The 18,600-nt window shown below is 38.2% G+C and overlaps 1 protein-coding gene across 5 annotated transcripts in view; it reads left to right on the top strand.

Annotated features, from left to right (window-relative positions):
* TANGO2 (transport and golgi organization 2 homolog) overlaps positions 1-17,780 on the top strand; it is a 423,798-nt gene extending 406,018 nt beyond the window's left edge. For 2 of the 5 annotated variants that reach the window (XM_066331428.1, XM_066331427.1), the window contains 7 exons: positions 1,616-1,704; positions 1,908-2,027; positions 3,054-3,168; positions 9,908-9,978; positions 11,098-11,251; positions 12,989-13,093; positions 14,842-17,780. In XM_066331428.1, coding sequence (XP_066187525.1) covers positions 1,616-1,704; positions 1,908-2,027; positions 3,054-3,168; positions 9,908-9,978; positions 11,098-11,251; positions 12,989-13,093; positions 14,842-14,962 — 775 coding nt within the window. In that variant the 3' untranslated portion in view covers positions 14,963-17,780. Of the gene's footprint in view, positions 1-1,362; positions 1,480-1,523; positions 1,705-1,907; positions 2,028-3,053; positions 3,169-9,907; positions 9,979-11,097; positions 11,252-12,988; positions 13,094-14,841 lie in introns of those variants that run through there. The other 3 variants (XM_066331430.1, XM_066331426.1, XM_066331431.1) reach the window with 3 other exon arrangements.
* Positions 17,781-18,600: the final 820 nt, after the last annotated feature.

Here is an 18,600-nt window from a genome sequence, read left to right on the forward strand (position 1 = left end):
AGGCTTTTTGCAATATATTAGAAGATGAGGGTCACTTAATATTGCACCTTTTCACTATAATTATATTTCATAAAAGACAAAATAAAGATATTTTTATTATAATGCTCTTGTATACTAGCCTTGTGCTAAATTTAGGGATTTGCAGTAAACTTGAGATGGGGAATATTCAATCACACAAGAAAGACTTCACTTATTTTTAGTATTTAGATACTATAAACCGTAGTTTCATGTCAAGAATTATTGAAGGCGAAGTATAATTGAAGCTTCAGGAGATAAGAAGTACACTTCAGGCAAATTATTTTTTAACAGTGGAGATATTAATTTAAATAAAAATCTGTGAAAGGAGACTGCATCCTGTTAATGGGAGAGTGTGGAAGTAAGATGACAGAAATTTGGTAAACCAGGAGAAAGCCTGTTGTTCAAAGGCTAGAATCAGCTAGAAGAAGAGAAATTATGTAAATTTGAAAGGAACAATATTGTATTTGTATTTGCATTGGAAAGATAAAAAGGTACATACAGTTTGCTTTCCAACAGATGTTACCTTTGTTGGGCAAAATACTAAGCACTTACCTTACAGAAAGGATGCCATTGAAGTGTCAGGTTTTTCTAGTTTCTCTATGGTTGATTATGATTATTCTTCTGTAGTATTTCTAATATGCAACTTGTACCTCGCAGTCCTCTTTCAAAACACTGTATTAGGGAAGAGATGAATTTGCAGGAAAGTTCAGAAACCTGCAGAAAATGTAAGTACATCTGAATGCTGAACAAAATAATGAGATGTCATTGGAATTGATTCTCGTGTGTTGTAGCTAAAAATTAGAATTAAAATTGTATGGCCTGTCTTCAATTTCCAGTAGCAAACTTGTCTTCTGCTGTGGAGATGTAATTGAGTTGCAGCTGGTAGGAGGAACTGACAGTGAAGAAGATACTGAGGTTATGGAAAACTGGTTAAGAAAATCTGCAGTTTTTTGAAAGATGGCATTCATTAAAATTAAATTAAGCAACATAGCTGGAGAGAAGGGGGAGCATTCCCTGTCTCACAGTTGAAATAAAGGCAGGGGATGTTGTGGGTACTGATGAGCAGGGCTTTGGGAGCTGCACTGGAGCTGTGCAGGTCTGTCTGCAGTCACCTGCTGCCCTGAGCCCACACAGGCCTTGCCTGGGGTCACAGCTGTCTTTTACCTCTGCTTGGATCAGCCAAATCCATTACCTGCTCCTCAGGTGAGGATGTTCTACCAATGAAAAACACTTAAAAAATTTTCAAAACAATAATAATTTTCTTTAATTAAGCTGTAACTTTGTGCTGAGGGATGTTAAGGTTATTTATGCGATCTTAATTCAGTGTCTTCTATTGTAAGTATTATTTTTTAAAGACAGTTGCCTCATTCACTCAACAAGATGGACTTGCTGAGTGTCTCATGACAGTGAGAGAGAAGTGTGCTGTCAGATGTCAGTCGAACTTTACACTGAGTGGTAAAGGTGAGATGGGAGATAAAGGATCGTTTCATGCTTGAAATGAGTTAATGCTCTGGAAAAAATTGGATTCTGTTCCTGCCTGTACTGCGAAGTTCCAATTTGTAAGTAATAGTGTCTTTTTTCCTCTTGGGTTCTACAGGCTTATTCTAGCAGCTAATAGGGATGAATTTTACCACAGACCATCCAAATCAGCCGAATTTTGGGACAGCAGCAATGAGATCCTTAGTGGTATGTATGTCTTGCTGTTTTGAGTGGTTTTAAGATCATTTATAAGGGAATCATGGCCTGAATTTTATTATTAGGGTGGTGGTATTGCCTTTCTAATAAGAAATCTTCTTCTTCCTTATACATCTAAGGAAAACATGTTGTAAGTTTGAAGATATTTTTTAATTTAATGTATTTAATAACCTAACTCTTACTTATTCCATTAGGTCTGGATATGGAGGAGGGAAAAGAAGGAGGGACATGGCTGGGAATAAGTAAGAAAGGCAAGATGGCAGCCCTGACCAACTATATGCAGCCAAAGATTGATAAAAATGCAAAAGGAAGAGGTATGGAGGAATTGAAATAAAAAACAAAAAAGGAATATACAAACGAGTCCTGATGTTCCAGTAAAATAGTGATGATTGCAGTATTAATTGTCTTAACACAGCTTTATGGACAAATAGAATGTTAATGTGCTATAAACAAAATTTTTGAACTGATGAGTTTGGGTGCATATGTGAGGAACTTGACTTGGATAATGATTTTTTGATCAAGCAGGCCTAAGTAAAACAAGAGGTAGTGCCTAGAGCCTAAAGTCACATTCATACTAGAAATGCAGCAGCACCATCTCCTCTGGAAAGTAATTCTAATTATCAGGCAGAAAAATTAAGCAAGAATTGAGCTAGTTTTAGATTACAGTCAACTTTCTTGAGAGTATATTTGTATTCAAACACCTGTGTCAGGGAATGCAACTTGGATTATGCTGGAGGTAGCCTAAAAATTATTCTTCCCCACTGATAAATCAGAGGAGCAGAAATAAAAGGAAAAACCCTCTTACAAAGAGGATGCTCAAAACTGTGTTTTAAAGTGAAAATAGGTCTGTTTACAACTGTCATATGGTACTGGATTGGGAATATATTGCAATGACAAAACATGTTATACGGTGAAACAAATGAACCATGTCATTTGTATTTCATTTTAGGGGCATATATCAGGGAAGTCAACCAAGACAAGAAAGAACTTGTAAGGTGGGAGGAGAGGAAAGGTCTCAAGAAAGAATTTGTAAGGTGGGAGGAGAGGAAAGGTCCATCCAGTTTAGAGTAGTTAGTAATTTGAATTCTTAGAATTTTTCACCGAGAGCTTTTGACTGAGTTCTTCGGAGTAAAAGTCAAGCTCTTAATGTGAACATGTGACAGTGATGTAAGATTTTTAAAGGTTGGTTTGTTATTTGGGTTGATTTTGTGGTTTGGGGTTTTCTTCCACTGTTACAGCCTGATGGCAAAAGGAATCTTTTTTTTTCTGTTTATTTCACCAGGCCTGTCAGAATAGTGAGCACACACATACAAGTTGCTCTATGTACTTCTCTCTCTTAGGTGCTCTTGTAACAAACTTCTTGACTGCAGATCTGGACAGCTACTCTTACTTGAAGAAAGTTTCAGTAGAGGGACATCTTTACAATGGATTTAATTTATTAGCAGCTGACTTGAAGTAAGTCTACAAAACATCACAGTTCAAATGTCAGAGGGAGAGAAAGATAGTAACAGTGCTGTACCTACAAGTCATAGCACTGAAGTGTAACAATACAAAAGCCTGTCACAAACTAAAGTTAGACCTCATGTTTTTTGCTAATTGGCATGCAAGGCCCTAATTTTTTTTTTTTGTGGTCTTCCTTTCCTTTGTTTTTTTGTTTTGTTGTTTTTTTTTTTAATCTTTAGAACACTGGAGGGCTAGCTTGGATTCTGACTGTTGCTTCCCACAAAAATTCTTGCAACTCTCCAATAGGCTGTAGCTAGCCTTTACCCTGGAGGCTCTGGGGCTTGTATTTTGAGAAAACAAAACCTCGGCTCATAATTTCTCAGACACCTTTTTTCTCTGAGAGTTGACATGCTGCAGCAGGCTTAGAAAAGCTGAAAGCTTTCAAGCTATTATTCCTGTCAGAGTGTCTGTGTCATTAATCTTTCCTGAAACATTAAAAATCAGCACAAGACAAATAAACATTAACTTAAAAATTCTGTAGCCGAGAAAGGATGTTGGATGCTTGATTATAATCAGTGTGGTTGGCACAAGTAGATCTGCTGATTTTCCTTTGCATTCTGCCTGATGGAGAAGAATAGAAATCCAGGGCTAAGGCATCTCCAGGCCATGTGTCAGTTCCCAGTTGGATGCACACTGCATGACCAGGAGCACATCTGAACTGCCAGGAGCACACTGCTGCTTTGGCACACTTGGTGCAGAAGCGTTAATCTTATTAGACAACCTGATGGTGCAGGGTCTTCTCCCACTCGGCTTTTCCATGTGCTTCTGGGAATACACTTAAAGCAGAAGGCCAGAGTGTTCACTGTTTTCAGTGGAAGTCATTTCTAGCACCCTCTCACTAACTGGTGTTGTGTTTACATTTTTCACTTTCTGTGTTAGACCACCTTCAGCTGGTGGCTCAGACTTAGCAGTCAGTTCTGTGAAGATACCATGAGTGTAATTCTGCTTGGTGTACCTGCTTAGAAATAAATATCTAGGTTATGGTTCCAGAAATTCAGAGCAGAAGATAGCCAGACAGTTGGAGGGTTTGATGCTTTTTGGTCTTTTTACTCTCTACTTTATAAAAGTTCATTGTCTCACCAGAGACTTCCCAAAGTTTTTCAGTCGCCTAAATTAATTTTTACTATGGTCAGAGGATTTGACTTTTTGACCTTTCTGCTGTATGCAGCTGTGTGCTAGATTGCATAAGTAGAAGTAGATGTTTTCATGCAAAGATCTTATTCAAGGTGTGATCTAGCAAGCAGATTTCTTCATTTTAATGTAGGCAAATAGAATAGTTATGTTGGCTGCTGATATGACAATATTAAAGTAGTTGATTGATGTTATTTAAGGCAGTAATTCCTGTGCTGGTTTTGTTTGTTTGTTGCTCCATGCTGGGTTGATAGAGAGTTGTCTGCTCAATTGAATAGTCTTTCTGTGGTGATACAGGTCATAATTCCTTGTTGAGTATCACTCTAAAAGCTGTGTGTGTTGATTAACTTCTCCATTTTGACACGTCCTTAGCCTTGGATACTCTGATGAAATGAAATTCTTGGCAAGCTAATGATCCACAGCAATTTCAATAAGATTTGTAAACTTGTAATTTTAGGAAATTAGAATTACTACAAAGAAAAATGTGGTATATGGATGGGAGCTACTTCTCTGTGTAATAGAAAATGTTATTGTAGTTGATGCTATTTTGTTGGGCCATGTTACTGCTCAAAACGAAGATTGAGGACTATTCTTAACATGTTTTTCCGTTGTGTAACAAATAGTGATTGGCTCTGTTAGAGTGTGTGAAATGGAGGGGAAACTCAGATTGAAAGTGTAAATGAAGCCCTGGTGGAAAGGGATGTACCTGACCACATGATTCTGCTGAGTGTAAGCAGCACGTTTAGAGAGATTTAGGTTTGAATCTTCAAGTAGACATTCCATAAAAAAAAAAAAAAATCTCTCTTTGTGATTATGGTGACAGGTATGCTAAATGACAGGTGCAGTAATACGAGAAGGGGAGCTGGAAACAACTATACAGGCTGCAAAATCTCATTGTTTATTTCCACAGCTTGGTGTGACTCTTATTTTTAACATGCATGGGTTTTGACACTTTTAGTGTAATAATCTATTTACTCTGTGGCATCTCTTTATGTCACTTCAAACCCTATTGATTTCTTGTTTTAGGAAAATTACTTAGTACTTTTATTTTTCTGATTTTTCAGTTTATCATCTTGGGTGTACCTGCTGAGTATGAGAGTCATGAATATTTATTCAATTATGCCAAACATACTTTTATGTTGAATTATAGCATGTGGCAAACAGTGTCTGTTTGGAATCTTCTGCAGCTGCAGAATTGGCTTCCAGGAAGGCAGCATTGCCACTCCTCTCATTTTGACTGTCTGTAGGTCTGATTAGAAAGGAACAAGGTTATCAGAGGCTGGACTGCTCTCTTAAGTAAATATCTGCTTGATATTCAAAGGGCTTTTCCTTCTTTCTCCATTTGTGATAATACCTGAAGGCAGTGAGCTGCTTTTGCTGATGATCAGGACATCTTTTCTGCCCTGGGGAAACCTGTGTTCATGTCCAACAAATCTCCTGCTACACCTGCTTAGGCTTTCAAACTTGTGTCAGGGCTGTTGTGGCAGCATCTCACTGACTTGTGTCCCTTACTGCCAAGTGTGTAATACAGAGTGCCCGCCCTGAAGGACAAATTGGCAACTTCTTGTCACCCACCCAGCAAGTGTGGAGTCTCTGACAGGCTGTGAGTTAGAACCCACAGAGTTTATGTGCAGTAAGATCTCTGTGTAACAGGAGTGAATCACTTCCCCCACGATGAATAGACAAATTGTCCCTTACTAACAAGTCAGCTGGAGGGGATTGCAGAAAAATGCCTTTTGGGTGAGTTTTTCTGCTCTCCCCTGTCACAGCCAGTTTTCAGTCCCTGCAGGGAGAATGTAGTAAACTGTACCATCACCTGCAGGCTCTCCCTTAGCATGACCTGGCTGGGTGGGAAGGATTTGATTGCTCTCCAGAGACTGGATTGGCAGAGTGCTGGTGTGAAAAGAACATGGATGATCAGGTCCCTGGGATTGCTCTGTAAGCTCATTTCCTTTTCTTCTCATGCACTGTCCTAATTCAGTATCACCTTTGGAGAGTACACCTGTCTTGCTTCTTGTGGCTCCCTCATGAAAATGAGGTATTTCTGCATAGATCTTTAGTCATTTACAGTGGATGAATGGACAGTCCAATGTCAAAAGAAAGAAAAATGCTTCTGAAAAACTTTATTTTATCTCTTTCCTCTGGTGTCAGCTTCTGCCTGGCCCAAAATACTAGGACAGCGCCAAAGAAATGTTTAAACACCGAGAACAAAATCAGAGTAGTGTTTTAAGGCAGACTTTGTGTGCTATGAGTATCCAGCAGAATTCTTTTCACCATTTTATTTGACAGTAGATGGTACATATTTGGGCTTTATGGTTGGTGGTTTGGTGTTTGCTTGTTTATTTTTAGCTTCAGAACAGAAAGAGTTATCTGATCAGCTCATGAACATTTGAAGAAAAGAAAATGAATCTGTGAACCATACTACTTATTGGAAACTACTGTACAGCATTTCAGTGTTGCTGCCAGTTTCATCTTTTGTCCTTGCTGAAAAAATACATGCACAGATTATTCATAAAACAATCCAATGCCCTTGTCTGTGGCAGAGTAGAGCTCAGTGCCCAGGGGAGTGATCACTTGGTGATAACCACACTCTATGCAACTTTACTGCCTCAATACTTTTTCCCTTTTTCTTTCATTCTGAGTTTTTGTTGGATATCACTTGGAGACACCTTGAAGTTGAAGCAGGGCAGGAGTGCAGAAGGACATTGCTTATGTTTCATCAGCATTAAGAAGTGATTGTGGCAAACTCTGTATGGCTTTCATGTTGCTATGAAGCTTCTATTACTACTGAGATTTGTGCTGCATAGAATATTTCCTAGAACATTCATTATTGCTTACATTTTTTGACAGAATGATGTATTTAAGAGCATAATTTTAGTTCCTTTCTGCTGTCAGCTGTGGCTGAGATTTAAAAATATGTCTGTTGGGTCCTATTGTCATCACTTTAATTATGCCTTTATTTCTTCTGCAGTGAAATTGGTATTTGTACTTGTAAGGCTGGGAGGGAAGAGAATCTTGAGTATGGGCCAGGGTTTTGAGGCTATTGCTGTGATCAAGCTTACAGTGATTTTTTTCATCTTGGCTTCTGCTTTGATGTTCAGTACTGAGTGCCTGTAAACAGTAGGAAGGGAATAGGCAGAGCCAAATGATAAAAGAAAGAGTAGCTGACTGGCACAGTGAACTAAATTTTGAAAGTATCCCCATTTCAGAAGTCTCTTGGGAGGCTTTAGTCTTCCTTTGACAGAAGGCAGCAGCAGTGCTGCCGTGGAGGTAAGTGAAAACGCTCATCTGGGGAGTGTGCATGCCATAAAATACAGATGTCCTGAATTAGCGACCCTGCAGTTTGTATGTATTCCCTGTCTTCTTGCTCAACTCCAGGGGATCTTGTTACTGAATTTGTCAGTGACAGAAATCTTAGAAGACATGCTAGAGGATTATATTCTTTCATGTAAAAAGCCATTCTAAAGGAAGTCAGCAGTGCCAGCTTATTCACCATGCAGTGTCATCTGAGACAGGCCTTCTCTTACAGCTGTGTTCCAGGGCTTCCTTGGGCCATTTGTCCACCTTGCCATCTAACACTGTCTTCTGAGACTTCAGGTTAGAACAATTGCTCTGATCTTTTCTCTTCACAGACCTTCTACAGCAGGAATTTGCAAAGAGAGTAGTTAATGCACCAGTACAATAGTTTCTGTGATTTCTGATGTCTTAACTAAAAAAACCTGAGGTGGGCTGTTGTCTGTGGAGAGTTCAGCTGGTCAGTAAGTCTTAACATCACCATAAATAAATTTGAACAAGGATCTTAAGGATGAGAAGAAAAAGATAAGGAAAATAAATATCTTTTAAGCCACTAGAGGAAAGTTCAGAAAAATTACACATTTCTTATAACAATCGATAAACTGTGAATTGAGTAACTGAGATCTTATATGATATTTAACAATAAAAATAGACTATACAATATGCCTGCTATGATGGGTGTCTTCTGCCTGTGCTGAAAAACTTGATCATCTTTCTGTGTGGTATCAGAAAGCTCTTAGGGGTTTGGGAGGAGGAAGAGTAGTGCACAGAGAAAGGCGGTTCTATTTTTGCTTTATATGGGCTTCTTTTTTGTATTCCTCTTCCTGAATCTTCTGACTTCTATAATTAATTGATATTTCCTTCTTCATTTGGCTGTCTTGCAAAGGACACTGTAGAATGTCTTTCATAATGGCTTTTCAAGAAGAATATAAACAGCTAAATCAAGACTGTTTTGCTTGTTATTAAGGTTTGAGTAGCGGATGCTAAGTTATGCAGAGCAATTTAAGTTCCAGTATATCATTAATGAGATTGCATTCTATATACTCTGATTTGCATCAGTGCAGAGATACTCCTTTTTATCTTAGGAAAAAAATGAGGAGCTGGAAATGGCTTCTCTCCTGTATTTTGGTTTATGCTACCTAATCCAAAATTAATCTTAACTGCAATTTTTGTGTTTGGCTTTTTGTTTTGATTTTTGTGTTTTTGCGGGTTTTTTTTTCAATTTTAAAAGTTTATCTGCTGTCTGAGGAGCTGGAACTTGGGAGACAAATTAAAAACTGAACTATGGTCAGAATGTGTTTGTTGGTAACTGTGAGCAAGTAAATCACTGGGGCAAATACAGAATTAGATCTCATTGCTGTATTCTGGCAAATTAATAAAACAAAAGAAACCCCACCAACTGGAAATGATCTGAGGAATCAGTACTCCATGTCAGCTGATTGAGGGATGTTGAGAGTGGGCCATCTAATGGCAATCCATTTCCCACAGGGCACACAAGACTTATTGATGACTTTGCTTGTTTTGGTTTTTTTCCCTTATCAGTTGTTTTGGTGTGTGTTGTCAGTATGAGTGAGACTATTTAGGTCCCTGCTGTTTGGATATGCTGATACCATCTCTGTCAAATAAGAGTTGTTTGCAGTGTTGGAGCTGTCTCTGAACCATGTGCAAGACCCTCCCTACACTCTGTGCACAAGAGAGAGCAAGTGCTGCAGCCAGTGCCTACAATTAGAGAGAGATTCAGTGACTACAGTGATCTGAAAACAGGCAAGAAATGCTCAAATGACCCAACTGTGCCCTGCAGCATTGCTGGAAGTGGCTCTAAAATGCCCTTCTGCCATCAGTGGCCCACAGCAGTCAGTGGCTTAGAATGCAGGAAGGATTCAAAAGAGGTGATGGGGAGAGGGTACTTGCTGTGATGGACAGTTCTGCTGTTTTCACATGCCCCCTTCTCCCAGGCAACTAAATCTCCACTTAATCAAAACCAGGTTTTTGTCATTAGGCCTGCTATTTTCATGCAGAAGTTACAGGGTTTTACTGAATTTTATTGCTGTTATGTTTAAAAATGATAATGGTACTTCTTGATAGTGGTGCAGCTAATACAGTGTTTTGAGAGGAGGAAAGTAATAAAACTCATCAATGTCTGGTATCACAGGAGTAACAGTGGGAGAAGCATCTTACTGTGCTCAAAGATTGCATGAAATTAAAGCATAATCAAATATAGAAGCTGATGGCTTTTCAAGGAGAAATTTGTATTTGTATTTTTCAGTACCACCAAAGGAGATGTAATTTGCTACTATGGAAACAAAGGAGATCCAGAACCTGTTTTCCTAAATCCTGGTAGGTTTTCTTCAGAAAGGTCTGAATATTACTTTTTCTTATGTACCTGTGTATTGTTCTAGTAATTTAGCTACTTAAGCATTGTCTTTGCTGACTGACTTTTTCTTTGCATTCTTTAAAAGAAAATATTATTAAATATCCTTGAATTCATCTAAGTTTTTGTTAATAACTTTCAGTAAAGAATCAATAGCTCATTAAAAGTTTCTGTCCATGTTAGTGTACTCACCTGCAATGCAATTAGTGGAATACTGCTTAGGTAACATCTCAAATCTAGTTCTTTGCTAGCTCGCTCCAGAGAACAGTGCTCCAGAATTCATCATCAAAAAGCAGTTTAAATGGAACCAGGACACATGGAAGGCTCTGATCAGTGTAGCTGGTTGGTAACAGTTGATGGCAGAGCCTTACTTTGCCAACTTAGGTTAATGGTCAAAATGTGGCTGCCAGTAGGCAACTGCAAACATAAAACAGTTTTTAATACAGACTTTTTTTAATTTAAAATCTGGCCATGTTGTAAAGAGAAACTGAGTCACAAATTCTGGGTAACTGCAGACTGTACCAAAGGTAGTTCTGGTGTCTCTGCTCAGGCAACAGACTCCTGTGTATGTGATTGCCTTTAGGAAGAGAGGATGTTTGGGAATCTCACTTGTCTGGATTGTGGTGAGAGGGTGCCTCAAAAGAGAAAGGTCCTTCTTGTCATCCAGTGTTGCTTTGCAGTGTTTTTCAAAAGTACAGTCAGAGGCAAAGATAACTTTTGATTAATATCACTAAACTGGACAAGACTAGATTGCAGAAATAATAAAATTCTGTTGTGCTTTCATAGTTTAGGAAACCAGAAATTTAAACTAACTGTTGTAGATATGGACTAGAGTACAACTGAAACCAAGTACTGAACATTACACAGGGGAGTGCTTAAGCACAGCCCAGCATAAGATGGGAGCCTGCTGTATTCTCCTGTTCAGTAATGGGACTTGTGTGTTTATGGCACACCTGCGGGTAAAGGCTAGCTGGGGAATCTCTTACACTTTATTAAAATTTTTTAAATCTGTAATGACAACTGAAATCACTAGAATGCACTTTCCAATTAAATTGGGCTATTTTGGTGTCCCTGTGTGTGTGTAGGAATATATGGATTGAGTAACTCTTTGTTGGATACACCATGGAAGAAGGTTCAATATGGGAAGCAGCTTTTTACAGAAGTGGTCAAGAGAAGTGAAGACCTTACCAAAGAAGATTTGGTGAAGGAGCTTCTCACAGTGATGAACAATCAAGAGCCGTAAGAACATGATAGCTGGAATTTACTCAAAATACAATATGACCCATTAAAAAAAAATGCATATAGAAACTGTTCTGAAAGAAACAAGCATTTTGCCTTGATACTAATTGAAAGTAGTGTTCTCACAGAGCCTGACTTTGAACCATATTGATTTTTAAGCAGGAGATACAATTAAGGCTACTGCAGTCTTAGAACTCATCAGCTGTACACTGGTTTCTCTGTGCCCTTGGTTTTTTAAAGATTGCACTTCTCTTAGTAAGGGCAATGAGTACATGACTAGGGATGTGCAAGCTACTTGCTGTCAGCTTTTTGGAGGCTCAGGTAGGTTTGGTTACTGCACTTAGAGAAAGCACTTGTTTACACAGTTCATAAAATGATTTGGGTGGGAAGAGACCTTAAAGATCTTCTGGTGCCAACCTCTGTCATGGACAGGGACACTGTCCACTAACACAGGTTGCTCAGAGACCCATCCAACCTGGCCTCGAACACTTCCAGGGATGGGGCATCCACAGCTTCTCTGGGTAACCTGTGCCAGGGCCTCAGCACCCTCGGAGGTGGTGAGCAGGTTTGTGTTAGTAGCTTTTACTGTTCTGTATTGCTGCTCAGAGTGTGGACAGAAGGTGGAGAAGCAGCACTTCAAAGTACAACCAGCTGCCTTCCTCAAAAGTGTAGTTGTTTCAGGCTAAGTGAGGGAAGGAGGTGAGGAAGTATTTGTTCAGTCCAGCTGTAGGAGGTCAGTCAGGGAACTTCCAGTCAAGTAAGTCCCCAAGAGCTGGGTCTGAGATGTAAGGAAGCTTCCTGCACTCACAGCTGGTGGCACAGTGAACCTGAGCCCATCAGCTGGATGTTCAGAAGGAAAGGAGGTTGATGTCACTTCAGTGTGCAGACTTGGCATAGGGTACGGGAGATGCTGTGGTCTGAATTCATATCATTGCTCACCATATGGTGAGCAAATTCTTCTATGTTTACCTTGACTTTTATCTGTCTGGGAAGTGATTAGAGTTGAAGCAAAGCTGTTTCTGGTATATAGATCAGATTTCCCAAACTTAACAGCGAATTTTAATGCCAGCAGTCGTAAATGTGGGGTTTTTCAGCAGTTCAGACTAAAGTTTTACATAAGAACTCAGCTAACTGAGCAATGAGTAGGAACTGGGGAGTCTGCTAAGCTGTCTTAATAGCTTTTTTCATCTGCTATCACACCAAGAGATTTTTTTTTAAAAATTGTTAGGACTTTATACTTTCTACTAGTAGAAAGACTAAGGTATAAGATATAATATAGTCAAATGATGCCCTTAATGTTCAGTAATTCCATTTGATCTCATCTGAAACCATCTGATTATAAAAGGGAAATATTTACTTACAAAAAGCAATATTTAAAACTAAGCCTGTAATCTTTCCAAATCACACTTGAAGATGAAATGATCTTTTCATAATAAATATGAACATGTGGGCATGCACTAGCTTTGAACTTTCTTACAATATCCTGTTTCATATTACTTTGTGATCTCTTTGTGTGTGTGCACATTATAGGAATTTAGTGGGGGCAGTGGTTGTTTTAATCATAGTATTCCATTCCTTTCTGATGGGTTTTTGTCCATTAGCCCCTCTCTTCTGCTTTACCCCTGCCTTTCACTGTGATCTCAGGCATGTCCTGGAACTCCTTCTAGTTCTAGAGGGATGAATGTGTTAATATTGGAGATTTGGGGTTTTTTTAACTACTTTTCCTACTTTTTTCAGTCAACTGCCAGACCCTGCAATTGAAGACCAAGGGAAGGATTATATCCGTCCTATACTGAACAAGTATGCAGCTTTGTGTGTTCGTTGCCCAAATTATGGAACAAGGTAAAAAAAATCATAGCTAGAACTAGATGTGTACTGGATCAAAGCATATCTCAAATCAGAATTGTGAGTTTAAATTAGTCACTGCTTTAATTTATTTTTTTCAGATACTGATCTGGTATAATTCAGTAATGTATTTCCTTGGTTAGTATTTGAGTGTCTGGGATTTGCTGCTGAAGAGCATTTGAAGCTCACAGTGTGGTTCATCTTTGATGGAGAGCATGGCACAGCTTTAACTTGTCCCAGACAGGATGATACAGTTCTCCTGCTTCCCCAGTGTTGAGCAGATCTGAGCACCTCTAACTTTGATCTTACCAGACATGCTGCAGAACACATTTCTCCTCCACAAGCAGGAGTTGTGTCATCTGCATTGCTAAATCAGAGTTTTCCTTAGACATTGCATCATAAAATAGATCTGCCATTTTCATACCTTAAAAACCTATTGCTCTTGTTCAGAAGAACCTGTATTTCCACTTCTTCCCTAACTGATGCTGCTGTTTTTACTCAATATTCTCACTCTCTGCTTTGACTGTTCCACCAAAGCTGCAAGAAGAGTAGAATAATGCAATGCAAATCTTCATTTAATCTTCAGTGGGACAAAATTGGTGAACTCTGTTGCTGCTGATAGGAAATTGCTATCCTAAAAGTCTGCCAGTAATTTTGTCAGATTGGTCTGTGTCATGATCTGCCATAGTATTTCCTCTGTAGAGATGGGAGCTGATAAGCAGAGAGTGCTCAGTGCTGTAGCCATTTTAAGTTGGTATTCTGAGGGAGATACTCAGTATTTACAGTGGGGTTTTGTTTTTTTTAATTAATTATAAAAACATTTTAAATATAGAATAATGAAGACTTAACATAGTAGCAAAACACTTTGCTCCCCTTCCTTCACAGATTGGAGACATTTCAAAGGAAAAAGGGATGACTTGGTAGAATACTGACCTTCTACTGGTGAATTAGCACACATTTCAAGTCTCCCTACTGCTATAATTGTATGCTCACACTTACCTTTCCCTTAGCAACAGGGCTTAGTGAATAGAGGTTGTTAACTGGGCCTCACATATTCTTCAGAGCAAATTAAGTGCTTTTTTATATCGATGAACAACTGTGAAGTGACTGGGGAAAGGTCACCAGATCAGGATGGAGAAAAATTCCTCCTGTCAGTCATCCCTCTGTGGAAGGGTACTGCAGTGTCCACAGAGAAATGACAGCTCACCCAAGGCAAATTGGAACAAATGCACAACTGGCATCTGCTTTTCACAAAAACAAATGTCCTCTTTGAAGCGTTCCTAGAGAGAGAAACGTTTTCCTGTGATCATGTATCAGTGTCCTGTGATAATAATTAACAGTGTTTAAATCATAATGGACAATTGATTTGACAGAGGAATGAAGAGAGTACAGTTGGTATGAATAATCCTTATGGGTACATATAGACTGTGAAGAAAAACTTAGTTTTATGTTATTGTTTTTGAATGGAGCACTTTGCACTAAGTTTAGGCTTTTACCATACTCTCTGCAATGAGCAGATTTGTGTGTCAGCTGCTGCAAGTGCAGCAGGGAATCAAGGCAGTGCAGTGACAGAAGAACCGACTGAAAATGCCCATTTGCACTCACCAGGATGATTTCTGCCCTGCTCGTGATGATGATGTGCACAGGGAAAGGGGGAAAAAAAAGGGTTAAAAGGTTTGGGACTGAGGGATGGCAGCCTGGAAGTTTCTGTAAGGGAGCCCAGGTGTAACTGTGTGCCGTTGCAGGACGAACACGGTGGTGCTCATCGATGCCGAGGGACACGTAACTTTCACCGAGCGCAGCATGATCAATGCTGATGTCAACCAGTGGAAAACAAGCACCTATGAATTCAAACTGCACAGTTAACAACTTTCCACATGAATGGTTTGTAATAATAGCAATGAGAGGACAAGCCATTAAGCTCTAGTAAATGTTTTCGTGCCAGCCTCCACAAGCTAAAAATAGCAAGGAAAGCAAAAGTTTAAATAAACTGGTAGCATACCCTATCAAGCTAATAAATGTTTTGGAGAAAACCAGATGAAGATGCTGTTTTTACATGAAGTAGCAACTTACAATCAGAAATATTTTGTTTAATACCACACTGCTTTCAGGGCAAGGCTGTCTTTGTCCAAGACAAAGTCATTGCTTTTTTGCAGGTGTGGATTTTTTAAAAAGATGTTTTAAGTAGACTTAAACTTGTTTTTAGTTCTAATGGTGGGGAAATATTTGCTTCCTTTATTGTTCTATATGAAGGTTTTACCAAACTTCACTTTACCTTCAACATATGATGTTAAGATTGTACAGCAGATGCCAATGTGCATTAAATGAATGTATGTTACCCTGGTAGAATTAAGTGCTTTAGTCTCATTTAAGCTTTTCGGTGCAATGTTCTGCCTGGGGAGGGCAGAGAGTTCTTTAAATTTGTTTTTGTATAAATAGTACAGCAATAGATCTTATTTCTAAAATTTTATCTGATAATCAAGGTAGGGAATTTAGTTAATCTCTGTTCACTTTTACTGAAAAAACCATGGGAGCAGACTTGCTTCTCTTTGACCTGAATAAAACTGTTTGTGCTGTGACATCCTGTTTCCTGATAGTCTAATTAGCAATATTGTTTTTGTTACTTTCTTCCCCAGCAAGCAGGTAAGGAATAGGTACCTGTTTGCAAAAAGAAGCTGAAGATGAGGTTTTCATATATTGGCTGTTTTGTGCATACAAAATCTTGGATTCATTTCCTTATTGGTATAATGTGTTACAGCCTAAAGTGACTGCTCATAGATTGTCAGTAAAAATAGCTATGTGTTGTAAGGTGACACTGTTGCAGTTTAATATTGGGTATTAAGAGGTACTTCCTATGTTCTAACACCTGTGAATTAAAAAGCTATTTAAATGCATGCTTTTTTCAATTATTCAGTGCCAGTGTAGGTAATGAAAGATTCTAGGTAATATCAGGATATTTGAAAACCTTAAGCTATTTTTGTTTCTATAGCTGTTCTGTTTTGACTTATTTTGAATACTGAGTATTAGGTTAGTAGTGGATCACCACTATTTTTTTTTCTTTAGGTATGCTGACTGTATTTTCACAAGTCTCTGATTTTAATTAATTATTGCAAAGTAGACAGATTTTTGATACTCTTTGGAAGATGTGCAGCTGTGTTTCTGTACTCAAGATGGTGTGTTGGGGCATTTTTATGTGTGTGTGTGTGTGTGTAATGGAGGCAGCAGTAAATGAGACTTTCCATTGAGGTGAAGTACTGTGAAAGGCCATTCCCAGATTTGTGATTGTCAGGAGATGCTAAAGCAGCATTTAGCCAAATCTCTTCTTTATATTTGCATATTTAAATAGCTTCTAGATACCAGGATTGCTTACATGACTAGTCACAGGTTGTGGATTCAGTTCTATATAAATGACTTTTTGACCACCTTGACTGCAAGAGAATCAGCAGTTGTATTGGGGTTTACATGCTTTAGAACTCAAAGCATTCCAGACTGTCCTTCTGAGCTGCAGAAATTTAGTCTTTTTTAATTTTTTTATGACTTCTTAAACCCTTTATCTGTATGGATAAAAATGCTAACTGTTATTTTTAGATGCAAAGAAGTAGCATAAGCTGTCTTAAATTTGAGTTTGACACATGCATACCTAGAAACAAAGCCCTGCCTCAGTAGCTTGCTCTGAGAGTTTGCATAGCAAACTTTTTTATATCCACTTCCAAAAAATGGATATTTAACATGGCATTCTCTTTGAAGACATTATTGTAAAGGCAAGCAAAATACTTGCATGCAGTATCATGCTAAAAGTATTAATAAACTTCTGTTTTTATAGCAGTCCTGTAATAATGAAAATCTATTTTTAGTTTTTACATACAGGCAAAGAAAGGCATATCAGAGCTTAGAGGTAAATATGGATTATAATCATGTATTTTGATAAGCTTGAATCAAAATCCTAAGTCTGGGATTTGCTTTTTCTGACAAATAAAATAAAGAGGAAAGAGCCCAAACCTTGGATGGTGTTGTTTTTTTATCACATCAGAATAGCTAATAAAGTGAGGGTTTTAATTTCTTTGGAAGCTTGTGAGAGTTTTATCATTGGCTTCAGTGGGAACAGGATCAGGACTGCTGTGCAGATATCAGCAAGTGGTGCTTGCCCATAGAAGTGATAAGGTATTTGTGAAGTGCATGATCTGCTCTGTGCAAATTACAGTTGCAATCAATCCACTGGAAAAAGGAGAGTGCACCTACAGTTAACAAAGAAAGTGTGTTATTTTTATAGAAGTATTTTTAATAATAAAAGGGAATTTTAAATACCAGTTTTAAAGGATATAAAGGAAATAAGTGTATATAGGAAACTATTGCATGGCATTTTACTAAGTTTATTTATGCATATCATCTCTTCAAAGTCATATATTTACAAGAGATACTTGTTTCTTGATCTTTTTTCTATTGGAGTGATAGAATGAATTTTAAAATATGTAAAACCTCAGTTATGTTTTTTGCTTAAAATTATGTCATAATTGTTGTTTACCTGTGTGTTCAAAACTGGACTCTATAGAATAAAGTCAAGCTGGTGACCAGTCTTTGTTGATATTAGTAGATTGTGCATTTTTGCACATACTTTGTTGTTCATTTGCCTGTAACTTGGTGTGATACAATGAAGTAAAATCTTTAATGGCATATTAACAATGAAGGAGGTGCAATGTAAGTTCCATTTCAGGTACTGAATTCCATTTTAAGAGTGCTGTATTTTTTCTGGGGGTTTTATGTCGTGTTGTGGGTGTTTCCTAATTCAGTGCTATTGCATGGTTGTCTTATACAGGCAAGAAATTGGAAAATACTTGAAAGGTAGAAAAGAGCAAAATCAGTGCTTCATTAGGGAAAATTGGAACCTCACAATATGCTACTGGAGAATGGGAATCCAAATTCACTGTGGCAAAAGTCTGGATCCTTGGCAGACTTGAGACTCCTGTTTACACTGAGTAGAGCCTGCATTAATGTTCAGCTGTACTGGCCCCTGCAGTGGCAGTGGAATTGTCTCATCTCCCTTGCAGTAGCTCAATAAAACACACCTGAACAGAGCAGAGAAAGGGTTGGGCCTTTGGAGATCCTCGCTATGTTCAAAGCTTAATTGATGTTTGTTGTTACAAATGAAATACACCAAACTAAATAATTAAGATAAAAGATTGATAAGACTTGGAACATTGTTTTTGTATCATTATAAGGAAATAAGTAATTTTGAAATGAATCTATGAAATGCTAAGCAGTAATAAGGCAATAATTAAAGTATCTTACATTTCAATTTTAGCCTGTAGAACTTAATGCACTTAATTTATGGCTTAGCAAGCATCCCTATTTATATAGAATATTAGCTACTAGGAGTTTTATCTCATTCAGATTGAAGTAACAGGACATGGCTGATGTTCTTCATCTGATTCATTTTCTGCAGAGGAGTCTTGTTGATAGCTTCTCAGGATCTAGGAAATAGTCTTGACTTGGTGACAGTAGAATCA

Source organism: Sylvia atricapilla, chromosome 17, assembly GCF_009819655.1.
Source record: "Sylvia atricapilla isolate bSylAtr1 chromosome 17, bSylAtr1.pri, whole genome shotgun sequence".
NCBI classification, from domain to species: domain Eukaryota; kingdom Metazoa; phylum Chordata; class Aves; order Passeriformes; family Sylviidae; genus Sylvia; species Sylvia atricapilla.